At 41.7% G+C, this 15,548-nt stretch overlaps 1 protein-coding gene across 4 annotated transcripts in view; it reads left to right on the forward strand.

Annotated features, from left to right (window-relative positions):
- ypel1 (yippee-like 1) overlaps positions 1-15,548 on the forward strand; it is a 29,182-nt gene continuing 13,634 nt past the window's right edge. Inside the window, exons 1-3 of one of the 4 annotated variants that reach the window (XM_026343229.1) lie at positions 2,317-3,120; positions 3,634-3,754; positions 6,798-7,082. In XM_026343229.1, the coding sequence (XP_026199014.1) occupies positions 6,966-7,082 (117 nt within the window). In that variant the 5' untranslated portion in view covers positions 2,317-3,120; positions 3,634-3,754; positions 6,798-6,965. Of the gene's footprint in view, positions 468-1,133; positions 1,231-2,316; positions 3,121-3,633; positions 3,755-6,797; positions 7,083-15,548 lie in introns of those variants that run through there. The other 3 variants (XM_026343231.1, XM_026343232.1, XM_026343228.1) reach the window with 3 other exon arrangements.

Below are 15,548 nucleotides of genomic sequence, written 5' to 3' on the forward strand. Positions count from 1 at the left end.
GCGGGGCTCTGGTGAATTATGCAAAACGCGCAGCGCATCATCAGATCAGGAGCCGGGTATAAATAAGGCCGCAGACGGGACCGCTCGGCCTGTCCTGTCCTGCAGCTGATGCTGGAGAGCTGAAGGCATAGAGGTTAAAACCCGTTCAAAGACCTGCAGGCTGCTTCAACATGCACACACTGTGACCCCCCCCCCTCACGGATGGGACTGTGCTCAAACCGGATCCACGGAGAGATCCCGCAGAGACTCGGGCTTTTACGCGCACCGGAGCAGTTTTTTGGAGACTTCTTCATGGCACTCGGCTCGACCTAGACAGGCTGCTGCTGCCTTTATGGGACGGTGACGGTGTCTTTTAGTGGTCTTCGCTTCTCCGACATCCAGACTCCTGCAGCTCCAGCGGAGAAGCCGATTTCCTCACCGGGTTGTTTTGGTTTCCGAGGTGGGGGCAGAGGCGACGTGTTATTGGGGTGAGTGCAGCGCCAGTGACCTGCTGGAGGACACGCGTGTGTTTGTCACGAAACAAAATCCGTCCTGATTGTTTGGGATTTAAAAGTGTTTTTTAGTTTCTGAGCATGCACACTTTTATTGATTCTTATGTGTAACTTTATAAAGTGTTTATTCATGTGGTTGTTGGGGCTGGTTTTTAACTCCCTGGTGACATTTCTGCCTGATTTATATAATCACAGATCTAAAATAATCTTGCATTGCGTTGTTATCTCCCGTCAAGTATAAGATCACAGCTCCGTCTTTAATGAAACACGTCGAGTTGTGTTCAGGAGAAAAACAACCTGGTGTGCAGATGTGTTCAGCTCATCGTTTGCTCTTTGTCCACTGTGATCATCTGTGCGTCTTTCTGGATGCAGATCTCAGTCTCAGGTTTCTTTATTTTCTATTTTATTTTTTAGTTTTAGGAGGGAGGGGGGGGGGGGGGGGGCTTTTAATGCCACGTGAACAGGCGACAGAAACCCAGTAGAGGGATGGATTTCATAACGCTCACGCTGCAGTGTGCGGTGTTGTGTTTACATGCGTCCTCCCCTCATGGTGAAGCAACACATCAGAGGGTGTCGAGGTGTCGCAACATACACGGTGGTCGTGCTGCTGTGTTGTCAGCGTCTGGGTTTCACATGAAGACCAGCAAAACTAAAATAAGGTCATGAATTATTGTTGTAGTCTTTACATCCGACGCGCGTCCTCGACGTCCGGACAACAATTGTAGGAGGAGGGCGGTGGGTAGGTACCACATTCATCTTTAATTTAAGGATTTGTTTTTAATATATATATATATATGTCATGGTGTTAGATTACATATGTGGAGCTGTCCAGTGTCAGGATGATGCAGTAGCAGTACTGACACATAAACAGTGCAGCAGCTGCAGGAGGAGGAGGAGGAGGAGGATGCAGGGGGTGTTTTCTTATTACATCTATAGAATAAAGAGTATAAATATCTGTTTGGCCTCACATGGCGAAGCCTCAGGAAATACTCTATAAGCGGATTGATCTGTTTCTAAGATGAACTCATGGAGTCAGACTTGTTTTGGTGCAAACTCCCTGTGTTTGTTTTCAGGGGGATGTCAGATTGATCAGGTTTGATCCCAGTGTTGATCTGGTGTCGGTGTGATGCTCACTTATGACTTTAAACTGACCTTTCTTCTGTTTCTGCTCCAATATACAGTCAATGTAATATCACCTTAAATGTTGTGTTGCTTATTAATCATCTCATCATGTTGTTAACTCATAACATCTGTTAATACACTCATTTCTCTGGAAATATCCTGATTTTAAAATGATAATTTCAGTGAAAACTTGACCTTGTCGACAATTTCCACCTCCAGTTATTCGTCTTTAGTTAATACACAGATCTACAGGTGGGAAACCAGCTAATAATAAAGTGAAAAGGTCCTTATAATCCCAGGGAAAGAGGAGGAATGAGGTTATATTCTCATCTTGTATTTATTTACACATCCGGGGACCTGCGCGCTACCGCCTCTCTGGGTGGCGCGTTCATGCCGCATGGGAAATAATCTCTTCACCAGCAAAATAACTTTCATAGCTTTATCTGCGTGAAACTAAGACACATGATTTAATTTGTTTCTTGCTTTGAAACACTTCACACCTTGACTTCCACTTAGAGTCGTTTCAGTTTTCACTTTTCACTGAAGTGAAACACACAAAGGGGGAAAAAGGATTGTTTACTTATTTATAAAAAAAAAAAACATAGAAAAACATTTGTAAAATTGAAATAACACCATTAATAAGGCAAAATAGTGAAAAGTGTAAATTAAAAACTATCTAACCTCTAAATTGAACAACCAAATAGATTCTGAAGATGTAGGATATTACAAAGAGAACAAATTAATGATGTTAGTTCACACGTACCCTTAAAACCTAGAATATAGCATTACTGTATATATTACAAATTGGTTGCAACTAACAGTTTATTTAATCACAGGTTAATTTCAGGTATCTGGCTTTATAAAATGCCTCTCCTCTGGCCTGAACAGTTCACACGTTCAAGTAAAAACAGAAGAGGAGCCCTCAGACACAATCTGTCTCCGATTTCTCATGCTGCTCATTCATCCATCCCCAGGAAAAGTAAGAGCACACATCTACTAGACAGTTCTCCCACTCAACAACCCATCATTAGATCTACTACACTCTTTTTATTGTCTGTTAGACCCACACACCGCAATAAGTGAGTCAAGATAAAAGCACTAGATGGAGAGAGAACAAATCCAACTATTCATGTCCACTTCTCTCATCCTGCTTTCCATTTTTTCCCACGGGAGCCTGAAGGCAGCGCGGCCACTCATTGGCCAGTCAGACTGTAAATCATAGCTGTATCTCCCTCCCACGTGGTGACGTCTCGTACCAAACCAGGCCAGTCCATTACGCACACAAAAGACACAACAAAAGCCCGTGTGGGGAAAAATGAGAGCCGTCAGCACCCAAAGGACACAATAATAAGTTCCCATCTGGCAGCATCACCCATGGACCAGAACCTGGGACGACGACAATCATTTATTTAACAAAAAAAAAAAAGACCCATGAAAACTCCTTTTTCATTTCTTCAGCAAGCAGTTGTGCCACCAAGCTGCGTTTTGCTCAGATCTGATCCAAGTGGTAAGTACAGCAGCAGCAGCAGCAGGAGGAGGGAAGTGTTTATCAGAAATAAACCTGACAGGGGGAAAAAGCAGCAAACACGCTTCTGGTGTCGTGCTGGATTCACGGGCTGCACCAGAATCGGGGAAAAACAAAATTAAAAAAGCAGCAGCGCGGCGACACTGTTGCGCTTGAGCCGACGTCGTGTTGCTCTTTGTCGGGGATAAACACGCTGAGAAGAGCTGGTGGAGGCAAAGGATTAAGAAGGCAGGTTGCACACGCGTGTAACGCCAAGGTGGACCTGTTTAAGATGATTAAAAAGCAGAGGAAAATGCATGTCGTGTTGTGTTTGCGGCTCGGTTCAGCGACTCTTTTGTCTGGACGCACTTCTTCTTCCTGTTGGTGGTTGCCAGAGACGCACAGTGCGCTGCCTTTGTTTTCACTTTGCTCAGTGTGATTATCAGCTGTTCCTGCTGGGTTACCTGTCCACTCGGCTCACGTCTAGTTTTCTATTATTTTTTTATTTTTTTTTAGGTTGTTTTTCTTGTGTCTGCCTCGTTTACACCAACATTTGACCTGCTGCCACATGATGAGGAAGACTGAAACAAAGGAGACACCAGCCCCAGAGTCAGGGACAGAGTTTGTAGGATCACAGGTGACATTTTAAAGTATTGTTCAGCTGTGAGAATAAAACATTATATACTCAGAAATAGCAGGAACAGCAATAAAACCACGTGCAGTCACGTCTGTTGAGGTCATGAATGTAGATTCACAGACACAGAGACAAACAAACAGCTCCAGACGCTGTTTAGTTCTCCTTATTTGGCATTTATGAATACAAAAGCAAGGTGTGTGCGTCATGTCATGCTGCCAGAGAGTGTGTGTGTGTGTGTGTGTTAGAGGAGGAGGGGTGAAGGGGTCTACATGCAAATAACTGCATGCCATTGTCAGTGTTTGTGTTGGCGACAACCCTTTCTCTGAAAGGACGCACAACACAAAGCTGATTTAAACACTGACGGTGATGATGCTGAAGTGTGTGTGTGTGTGTGTGTGTGTGTGTGTGTGTGTGTGTGTGTGTTGTTTACCTTTCCCCATGCACGTGCAGCCCGGGTTAAACTGGACTAACTCACAGAGGGGATTTTGTCCTTTTCATGCCGGGATTATGCTTCAGGCACCTGTACAGATTATTCAGTGTGTATGTAAATATGGCTTGTCTGGGCCCCCCCCCCCCCACACACACACACACACAGACACACAGACACAGACACACAGACACACACAGACACACACACACTCATGCAAACGTAGGCTTGGGTTGCCAGTTTCCCCCCTCCCAGCCGTGTTAAGCGTGTTGTTTATATGCGTGTTTGCAGAGCAGCCACGCTTCACATCGCGTCACGGCTGCTTCCTGTTGAGTTGCGGAAGCTCCTTTGTTTTCTCGTCTGGCTGCTGGCTCCTGTCTCGGTGCTGCTCTTCCTGTTGCAGCACATTGAGTTCAACTGGAAACTTCCAGAGCTGCTGAAGCTGGTTTTCATTGTGCGTTCCTTCTCGGGGATGCAGGGTTATTGTTGTTTTTATTTTTTTTAACTAGCTGCAGCCTTTGTGAGTGACTGTTGAGCCTGTTGGCTGCAGTAGTCAGTATAGTTTAAAGACAAAGAAGTTGCTTTAAAAGACAGAAACTAGTTATTTACCATTATCTTTACTTACAATATCAATCAAAAGATGAAAATAAAACCATGACACACCATAATCACTATCAACTGCTGAAGCTACTGAAATCCTCCAAGTGTTCATATAAGTGGATGTTTTGCTACTTTAATTACTCTCCCGTCGTTTCAAGGGACAATAAGATGAAGAGAAATGTGTATTTTTGCAGTATACAAAAGTACAACTACTGCAAACTGAGCAGCAGCACCACCTATTGGCAGATTTATTTTAATAGTCCCACCCCCAAAGAGTGACTGACAGGTGATCCAGAGAACATTTTCATCTGTGTTGGATAAAAGTACTCACAAGTAGTAACGCCACAAGTAAAAAAAACACCAAAACTACAAGTTGTGGAGTGGATTGGAGCAGTTATTCATAAATCCATCATTAAATGTGAACGTTAAGTTATTTGGAAATTCTCAGTGACTGTTAGCTTTAAACAGAGGTGGCAGAAATCCAAAAACTAATTTCCATAAAAAGAACTTTATTCAGGTTGAAGAGTAAAGATTAAACACGAGTTAACATTTACTTTAAGTATAAAAGTAAAAGTATTCCACTAAGAAACATGTTACTCTGGGCCGAGTTACTGATAAAACATTATTTTAAAGATATAGTTCAGGATCTTTCAAGCTGGTCTTAGTTGAGTTTTTTTATTTAAAATGTGCTTTGGCAGCTAAAATCAATCCAAATATTTTTCTCAGGAGTCATTGTGAAAATAGAGCTGCAAGGATAACAAAATACTGCATTTATAGTCATCAGGTGGCCAGAAACACAACTCCAAATGAACACTAATCCCATAATCTGTCGTATTTTGAGATTGTACCTTGTTCCGCTGCCCCTACGTGAGCAGAAAATCAACGACGGTATCTACATCTAGCGAGTAAAGTTTTTCAGAAAGCCCTTTTTATACAGGCAGACGCTTTATTGTCAGTCTGATAATATAAAAGTAAGAAAGAAAATATAAACAATCAAATAATTTGAAAATGTAAAAATGAAACCAATAAAATAGATAAAAAGAGAAAAACAATAACAGATGAATGATGATAAATTACTTGAGTAATCACTGTCTGCTGTGCTGCTCAACTGTGACAAAAGCTGAATATTTTCAGATGAAAGCTTATCAAATCAAATTCAGCTCAAATTCCTTGGAGCCTTTTGAGAAATATCACGATTCACAGTAAAGAAATGTAAGCAGCATATGACAGAAACACAGTTAAACAACAGTATTAGTCCTGGTCTGCACCAAAACAAACCTCTGTAACCTCACTGTTCACTTAGACCCTACAGGCTTATTCCACACAGACAATAATGTTTACTGGAGCAAGACTAGTGTAAAATATTCCCTTTGACAGATGATCCTTTTAGTTCCCACACGCTGTAAACCACAGACACAAACAACACGATTAATAACGATAATTCAACAGACAAGATGAATAAAAAGGTCATTAAAGGCAGTGGGCAGCGTGGAGAGCGAGGCAGCAACGTAAAAGCAGAGAGAATAACGGGTTATTTAAAACAACATTGGTCTAAAATGTACGGTATGCACAGTGGAATTCCTATAATTTGGGCTTTTTCAAGTGAACAACTGCTAGATCTTCAGGATTACATGGATTAATGTGCATTAATTTACATTTTACCTCCAAATAATTTGTCTTGTTTACAACATGTCTGATTACCTGTCGGATCAGAACAACAGGACATAGTCAGAGTTATCCTTTAACATCACCCGGTCATCAGTACGTTATGTGACATCACGTAAACAAGGGGCTTGTTTGATTTGCAGTAATATTCAAGTTACATCACTGTACAGCAATGTTGGGAGTCAGCAACATGTGATCGTAATCACATAATAGATTATTGTAATCAAATGATTGCTCCAGCAAATCAGCGGTGCTTATATTGGAAATGCAATCATGATCATGAGCTCTAAAAATAGGAGTATGGAGTACGTGTCTCACCGTCTCACTTTTCCCCTTCTCCCCCCCCCACAGGTTTGAATTTCTCCTGTGGTGTCCGTGTGGAGCGTGCCACACACCCACTCCACAACAACGACGGCTTTTGCTTGCATCTTCCAGTGTTTCTTCTGTCAGCAAGTACAGCAGAGCTGCAACTCTTCCAGTGCCAGCCCTGACACCAGCGAGGAGCCCTGCCCCACTGACATGGTGAAGATGACCAAGTCCAAGACCTTCCAGGCTTACCTGCCCACCTGTCACCGCACCTACAGCTGCATCCACTGCCGGGCGCACCTGGCCAATCACGACGAGCTCATCTCAAAGGTACGACGGCTCCGCAGGAGTTCACCGCTCATCCAGCTTCACGCGACGTTTCTATTAATATACAGGAAAAAAACATGAAGGTCAACCGGAGAAGAATAACATGAAAAGAGATTCTGTGAGTGTAGGCCATTCACTGCTGCTGGTGTTGGAAATAGAAGTAGTAATGTAGGTTACTGTGTCACAGCAGACTGTAGCTACGTTGTCTGTTTGGAAATGTGTTGTGAAAGAAAACACAGATGAATTAACTCTTATTTATTATCCAGCAGGCTACTCAGCAATGTTTATATCTGAATTATGGCCGTCAGTAGTGTTTTATGTGACAAACAAAACCACACAAACAAATGTCTCAGTGTGGTCTAAATAAACCCTAAAGTTGCATTAACTGTTTTTACTTCTAGGGCACAGAAAAAACTACTGGAATAGACACAGACCAGGCTCATTTATTGATAGGTGTCAAAGAAACAAATGAAAGTGTCAAAGAAACAAATTTGTCTTTGGAAGAGACACTAGAGTTAGCTTGGTAACTGACAGTTTGATACTTAGCTTGCTAACAGACTTAGCTTGTTAGTTTGCTACTTGGCTTGTTAGCTGACTTTTGGATAGTTTGCTAACTGACAGTTGTTTTGCTAACTGACATTTGTCCAACTATGTTGCTAACTGACAGCTATGTTGCTAACTGACAGTTGTACAGTTGTCTTGCTAACTGACAGCTGTCTTGCTAACTGACAGCTATGTTGCTAACTGACAGCTGTCTTGCTAACTGACAGCTGTCTTGCTAACTGACAGCTGTCTTGCTAACTGACAGTTGTACAGTTGTCTTGCTAACTGACAGTTGTCTTGCTAACTGACAGCTGTCTTGCTAACTGACAGTTGTACAGTTGTCTTGCTAACTGACAGTTGTCTTGCTAACTGACAGCTGTCTTGCTAACTGACAGTTGTACAGTTGTCTTGCTAACTGACAGTTGTCTTGCTAACTGACAGCTGTCTTGCTAACTGACAGTTGTACAGTTGTCTTGCTAACTGACAGCTGTCTTGCTAACTGACAGCTGTCTTGCTAACTGACAGTTGTCCAGCTATGTTGCTAACTGACAGTTGTTTTGCTAACTGACAGTTGTTTTGCTAACTGACAGCTGTCTTGCTAACTGACATTTGTCCAACTATGTTGCTAACTGACATTTGTCCAGCTATGTTGCTAACTGACAGTTGTTTTGCTAACTGACAGTTGTTTTGCTAACTGACAGTTGTTTTGCTAACTGACAGTTGTCCAGCTATGTTGCTAACTGACAGCTGTCATGCTAACTGACAGTTGTCCAGCTATGTTGCTAACTGACAGTTGTCTTGCTAACTGACAGCTGTCATGCTAACTGACAGTTGTCCAGCTATGTTGCTAACTGACAGTTGTCCAGCTATGTTGCTAACTGACAGTTGTTTTGCTAACTGACAGTTGTTTTGCTAACTGACAGCTGTCTTGCTAACTGACAGTTGTCCAGCTATGTTGCTAACTGACAGCTGTCTTGCTAACTGACAGTTGTCCAGCTATGTTGCTAACTGACAGTTGTCTTGCTAACTGACAGTTGTCTTGCTAACTGACAGTTGTCTTGCTAACTGACAGTTGTCCAGTTGTCTTGCTAACTGACAGTTGTCTTGCTAACTGACAGTTGTCCAGCTGTCTTGCTAACTGACAGTTGTCCAGCTGTTTTGCTAACTGACAGCTGTCTTGCTAACTGACAGTTGTCTTGCTAACTGACAGTTGTCTTGCTAACTGACAGTTGTCCAGCTGTCTTGCTAACTGACAGTTGTCTTGCTAACTGACAGTTGTCCAGCTATGTTGCTAACTGACAGTTGTCCAGCTATGTTGCTAACTGACAGTTGTGCAGCTATGTTGCTAACTGACAGCTGTCTTGCTAACTGACAGTTGTCCAGCTATGTTGCTAACTGACAGCTGTCTTGCTAACTGACAGTTGTCCAGCTATGTTGCTAACTGACAGCTGTCTTGCTAACTGACAGTTGTCCAGCTATCTTGCTAACTGACAGTTGTCTTGCTAACTGACAGTTGTCCAGCTGTCTTGCTAACTGACAGTTGTCTTGCTAACTGACAGTTGTCCAGCTATGTTGCTAACTGACAGTTGTCCAGCTGTCTTGCTAACTGACAGCTGTCTTGCTAACTGACAGCTGTCTTGCTAACTGACAGTTGTCCAGCTGTCTTGCTAACTGACAGTTGTCTTGCTAACTGACAGTTGTCCAGCTATGTTGCTAACTGACAGTTGTCCAGCTGTCTTGCTAACTGACAGCTGTCTTGCTAACTGACAGTTGTCCAGCTGTCTTGCTAACTGACAGTTGTCCAGCTGTCTTGCTAACTGACAGTTGTCTTGCTAACTGACAGTTGTCCAGCTATGTTGCTAACTGACAGTTGTCCAGCTGTCTTGCTAACTGACAGCTGTCTTGCTAACTGACAGTTGTCCAGCTATGTTGCTAACTGACAGTTGTCTTGCTAACTGACAGTTGTCCAGCTGTCTTGCTAACTGACAGCTGTCTTGCTAACTGACAGTTGTACAGCTATGTTGCTAACTGACAGCTGTCTTGCTAACTGACAGTTGTACAGCTATGTTGCTAACTGACAGTTAGCAAGACAACTGTCAGTTAGCAAGACAACTGTCAGTTAGCAAGACAACTGACAGTTGTCCAGCTGTTTTGCTAACTGACAGCTGTCTTGCTAACTGACAGTTGTGCAGCCATGTTGCTAACTGACAATAAACAAACTAGGTGGGACAATAATGGCAGCTGACCAGCACCGTTGGTTTATACACGTTCACATAATCTGTGTATTAGCATTTTTCCACTTTCTTAGCACCAGCAGTCGTTAGCTCGTCAGCTGCAGCGTATAGTTGCTACATCACAATGATTCTAGTGTAATTTCGCAAACAGATGTTGTTGTAGTTTTACATTATTTACATGACACTGATAAATCTGCAGAATCATCTCGGTGTCATAATAACTATCTGGTCTCTGTGCTCATCTATTAGATGACATTATGAGTCATAAAATTGAAAGGTGTCCTTGCAGTATTTGAAATTAATAAATACGCTCTGAGCTAAACTATGAATTCTCACTCAGTTGAGACTCAGCTGTGATTGAGTGTAGTCCTCTGGTATTAGCTGTGGGACGTGGCTCTTAGGTTTGACACCAGTATAATTGCATGTGATGCTAACTTGTCTTATTGCATCTTTAAAGCCTGTGTACCCGTCTACTTTTGCATCTGTATTTTAATTCTGCCGGCATATCCTCAAAGGCTTAGATGACAGCCACGGCTATTATTACTGAAGTTTCTGCAGTGCACAGAAGAATTGGTCAGTCTATCAAAGTCTCCTACTTTGGCTATTTTTGTGTCTGTTGCTGTTTTTGACTTGGGGAAAGTAAAAACTGAAAGAGCTGCTTTGGTTCGCTGAGCATGTCTGATAACCTCAGAGTTACTTTCAAAGCATGAGGTGAAAAATCAAGGCAAAACAAAAAAAAACAGATCTCCCTCACTACCTACACACTTTCTATAATCTCACAAATGGACTGCACTGGGCTGTTTTTGTTTTTATTTGTTTATCTCATCAACTCAAAACTGCTGAATTTAGTGGTCAAACCAACCGATCATTAGGTCTAGTTTGTCTAACCACCCTACAATTAAAAAAAAATTCATTTCATCAACATACATATGTCATGTTTATGTCATAACCTGTCTTTAGACCCGTTATTTTATTGTCATCTATAGATGAGTGTGACGTCCCTGTGACTACACTTTCCTTATCATCTCCAACAGCCGTCCACTCCTGCTGAGCCTAACGGTTTCAACCAAAATAATTTCTACTTTTCTGGTTAGATAGAAGTAGGAGGTGAGGTTAATGCAGTGTTACTGTCAGACTATTGTCTGAGAAACCCTTCTCTGTGAGAATGTGACCTGAACTGAATTCAGATGACAGTTTATTATAAGTGTCATAAAGTGCGTGGTAGTGCTGGACTGAATTTTAAGGAGTTCTCAAAGCAAAATGTCTTAAAGCTGCACCAGAAAAGATCTTTAAGAGGACAAGATACTGTTGTGAACACATCCTGATCTTGTGTTCTGAGTTAAAGTCACTGTTCAATGTAATATGCCTGGAGTCTGTCCTCTTGTCTTAGTAGTTGTGCTGTATGTTGTCATGTTGCAGACTTGTTCAGCCTTTAAATATGTTTACATTTACTTGTTTTTGTCCTGAAAATGTTCTTAAAAGGTGGGAAATCTGTCTTATCGGTCCGAAACCCCAAAGTACTCGGTGTACTGTCATGCTCAACAATAAATTCTGACATTTAAAAAGCTTGAAACAGCATGTGTTTAGGCATTTTAGCCTAAAAAAGTCTATGAAAACTATGAAACTATTCCTCAGTTTATTAGCTGATGATTAATTCTTTCGTCAGTCGACTAATTAATTAACACTAATTACTTTCCTGTACTGTAAACTAAACCCACTCTTTCTGCTGTTCACTAAAGTTCCTCCAATCCCCCAAAAGGCCTCAGAAATGATAAAACAGCGTGACGTTTCAGGAGCGTGCTGGTGCTGGTATAGCTGTGTAATCTTATAAAGACCTTTTCGAATAAGCTCACACAAAGGTAGTTGATGTACACAAGCAGCAGGTCTTTTGATGCAGCTTAGTTATTTTTCTATAAATCCACAATGGCTGCCATCACATTAGCATTTAGGAGAGCGACATTGTCACCAGTTTCATTAGATTTTATGGAGCCCTTGCTATCAGCAGATTTGCTTAATCCGAACTTGCAGAATTAAATCCGCTTGAAGCTTTAGTATGAAGTCCAACTTTGAACTTTGGCATGCAAATCTGCACTGTGGTCACACTTTAATGGAGGAAGCTGTTGCAGCTATTGTAGTTTCATGTACTATAACTTAACTGTAAGGTCACGGTCATGGTACTGTGCAGCTCATGAAGACATTCTGCTTTTTAATATGTTTTCTTTTTGACTTTGACCATTTAATCATGTCTGCTGGTGCATTTATTTTTTGTCTGTGTCTTGTTCTTGAGAAGCAGCTCCTGTTTGTGATGTTTTTATATATCAGTACTGGGCTTGCTCATGTTTTCCTTCACTTTTTAATGTGCATGTTTCTTTTCTCTGTGCCCACACTGCAAATCAATATCCCTTTGGGGATAATAAATTTAAATGATATCTTCAGTTGCTTCTCCAAATAAAAAGGCACATTAGAGCTACAGTAGTGGCTCTGAAGTAGTAGTAGCAGTAGTAGTAGTAAGATAGTTTTTTTTTTTTATAAATCCTTGTAACACTTCGTAGATGTTCAAAATGTGTGAATGATCCTCCAGTATAAAGCTGCTCGTGAGCCCTCATTAAATGTTGACCTAATCTTTAACTTCCCTCATCATACACTATATAGGTCTAACCTTTCTGGAAATAAATCCTTGTCTTTGATAAATATCAATGTAAGCAGAGACGAGAACAACGTCCTGTCAATCCTGTCAATCCTGTCAGGCCTGATCGTTTCTCTGCAGCATAACAAATCTGCACACGTGTGACAGCTGAGAGCAAGATGTACCGGAGCACTGTTACACGCTTTGCTGTATTTTGCTATAAAGCATAACAGTATCACTTTGTAACAGGATTTGTGGGTACTGAAGTCCACATTATCCAAACAGTCAGCCCTCGCTGACATTTGGAGGCACAAACATGTAAAGCTGCTGCTTTAATGCCGACTGTAAATCGACAGCTGGTGAGCAAAGCTCGAGTAAACTTTCTAAACTATCAGATGAACCAGAGCTGCTCTTACTAAAGCCATGACCTTTATGTGTTATAATAAGATAGTGACAGTGTGCTCCTCACGCGTTGCGCTCTCACCACGCACTAAGCTGATTATTCAAATGGCAAAGATGATCAATCTGCACACTCGCCATCTCCATGTCGAAATCCATTTGCCTCCCGCAGCTCGGAGACTTGGAAGCTCACAGCTTGTTAGTGCAGGCAGGAAGGCGAGCCTGGTAAACAGCCCTACCACCACACTGTTGTTCCTTTCAGCAGGATCAGAGGCCTCAAGATGGTCATTTTATGTTGTAAAGTCTGCACAACAAGGGTTTCAGAGGGTTTTTAATCGTTACAGATTGTTGTAAATCATGTGATATGCCTTCGGGCAAAAGAGCGCCTCATTTATCTGCGCCTCACTTAACCTGTCAGGAGATATGTCAGGTACGTAGATTTATTGTCACCCAGCAAAGAGTATGACGCGGCGTTTTGGATGCAGTGAGGGTTTTATCGGCTTCCCCGTGTGGGAAATTAAATCGTTGCTGCAGCAAAGTTTAAGTGGATGCAGGGCAAAATGCGAAAATCTTTCAGTTTATACACAAAACTAATGAAGAGGAGTTGAGGAAAACTGAATTACACAGAATATTAGTAGGACTCAATAATCAACACAAAGAAAGGTGTGTGTGTGTGTGTGTGTGTGTGTGTGTGTGTGTGTGTGTGTGTGTGTGTGTGTGTGTGTGTGTGTGTGTGTGTGTGTGTGTGTGACAGAGAGATACAGAAGCAACAGGGGCATTGAGTTTAAAGTCTGGAGGTGTCAGACAGTGTTGGCTGCTGCTTTTCTTTCTTTTGTTTCCCTTTCCTGTTTGAATCACAACCTCCTCAAACAGGAAGTTCACTAGTTTGAGACTCATGAACAGAGTTCCTACTCAGTGAGTTGTGATGAACTTCCAAATGTCATCCAAATGTCTGATACTATGATGAACAGTGAAGGCATGTTGGCAAGTTCAATGCACCATATTCACTTTATTGAGATGCCACAGAGCCTGGAATAAAAACAACATCATGTAATGTGGAAAAGGGGAACTGCTTTTTCTGACTAAGCAGAGATCAGCTGTTAAAGTATTAGCTTGTTTTTTAGAAGATTTCGCAGTCAGCTGGTGGCTTGGATGGTGTCGAGGTTGAGAAAATAGACCAGGGTATATTTGGGAATACTTACTGCTTTGTTGACAGACCAGTTTGCCCTAGAGGAATCTTTTAATGATCCAAATGTGTGGTGCACGGAGACGTCTGATGTGGTTTTGCATGGAAATGTCACACAATAGGAGCTTTATGTTTGATTTAATAGCTGTTTGGTTGACATATGATAATAAATGTACGCCATTGCTTTACGAGCATTTAAAATGTGCCAAACCCAGCTTTCCTTTCCTGCATTATTTATTCTTTTCAGCAGTAATTCTTCATCTCTTCAGTGTGACGTTGACTTATGAGCACGGACTCTAAAGTGGCAAGTAATTAGATGAGAGCCACATAGTGATGAGCTCAGGCATCAGCGGGAGAGGCTCAGACTGTGTTGTTGCATTCGAGTCACGCCACATTGTTTGCAGAGTTTTTCCAGAGGTGACGCTGGAGCAGGAATGCTGGAGAACCAGTAGCACCACGTGGCATCAAACTGGGATTTTCAAATTAATTTGTTTTATAACTGCTTAGTAACTGCATCACAGGGAGTTCCCAGAGAGAAGAAATAGTTTGCTGCATTAGGAAAGCGGCCTAGTTTGGTTTGTGGTTTTTATATACATAAGCAGAAATTAAACTCCCACTGTTTTGTGGTTCATTATTAAGATGAAATTGCTGTTGTTTTCCCCCTGGGTGTTTGGCAGGATGAAATACTGAAACTCTCCTGCAGGCTGATTAAAGCCATACTCTCCAATATATAGTCATGTTTACTAGCATCAGGCTACAGGATATAGACAGGTTGGTTGTTGCAAACATCTTGGAGAACTTGCCACAGTTTCTTCTTCTGTGGATTTTAGGTTGTCTCAGATGCTTCTGTCTTTTCATGTGATTCCCGACTTGATGAAAACACAGCACAATGCTAATCTGCTCTGCTGGCCTTCAAGTAAATTGGTGAAATGTCTCGCTTCTTTGCAGTCTGGGGTTTTGCTCGTGTCTCATTGTGTCTAGTTTTGTAGGTTTTTTTTATCCGTTTGAAATGCTGAAAATCACAGACATTTTTCTTATTAATGGAACATCAGACTGTGCTAAAGCTTAACATTTAGTGCTGATGCAGATGACACGTTATGTAGGATAGCAGATATCCTTTGTTAAAAGGAAAAAGCTGAATCTTCCTCTAGATGTTGACTAAAGAAATAAACTGTGTACCCTGACTCTCCAATGTTAGCTTGAATTGTGTCGTTCACCAAAATCCTTGGGGGCCATATGACTGTCTTCTCTATGCAGTGAGTCTGAATGTGAGTTAATCCAGCTTTTGAATTATTCAGAAGGACATGGGCATCTTACAATAGATGAGAACAAGACCAGTAACCATGATAATTGTACAAAACAATATGGCGACAGATGTTGCCAAATTGAACAGAACTAACTGAGATTTTAAGCTTTTGCTTTTTGTGCTTTTGGGCAATCAGCAGTCATCCTAGTTTCAGGGATTCTGTTTTGTGGATGAC

The sequence above is a fragment of the Anabas testudineus genome, chromosome 9 (genome assembly GCF_900324465.2).
Source record: "Anabas testudineus chromosome 9, fAnaTes1.2, whole genome shotgun sequence".
NCBI lineage: Eukaryota > Metazoa > Chordata > Actinopteri > Anabantiformes > Anabantidae > Anabas > Anabas testudineus.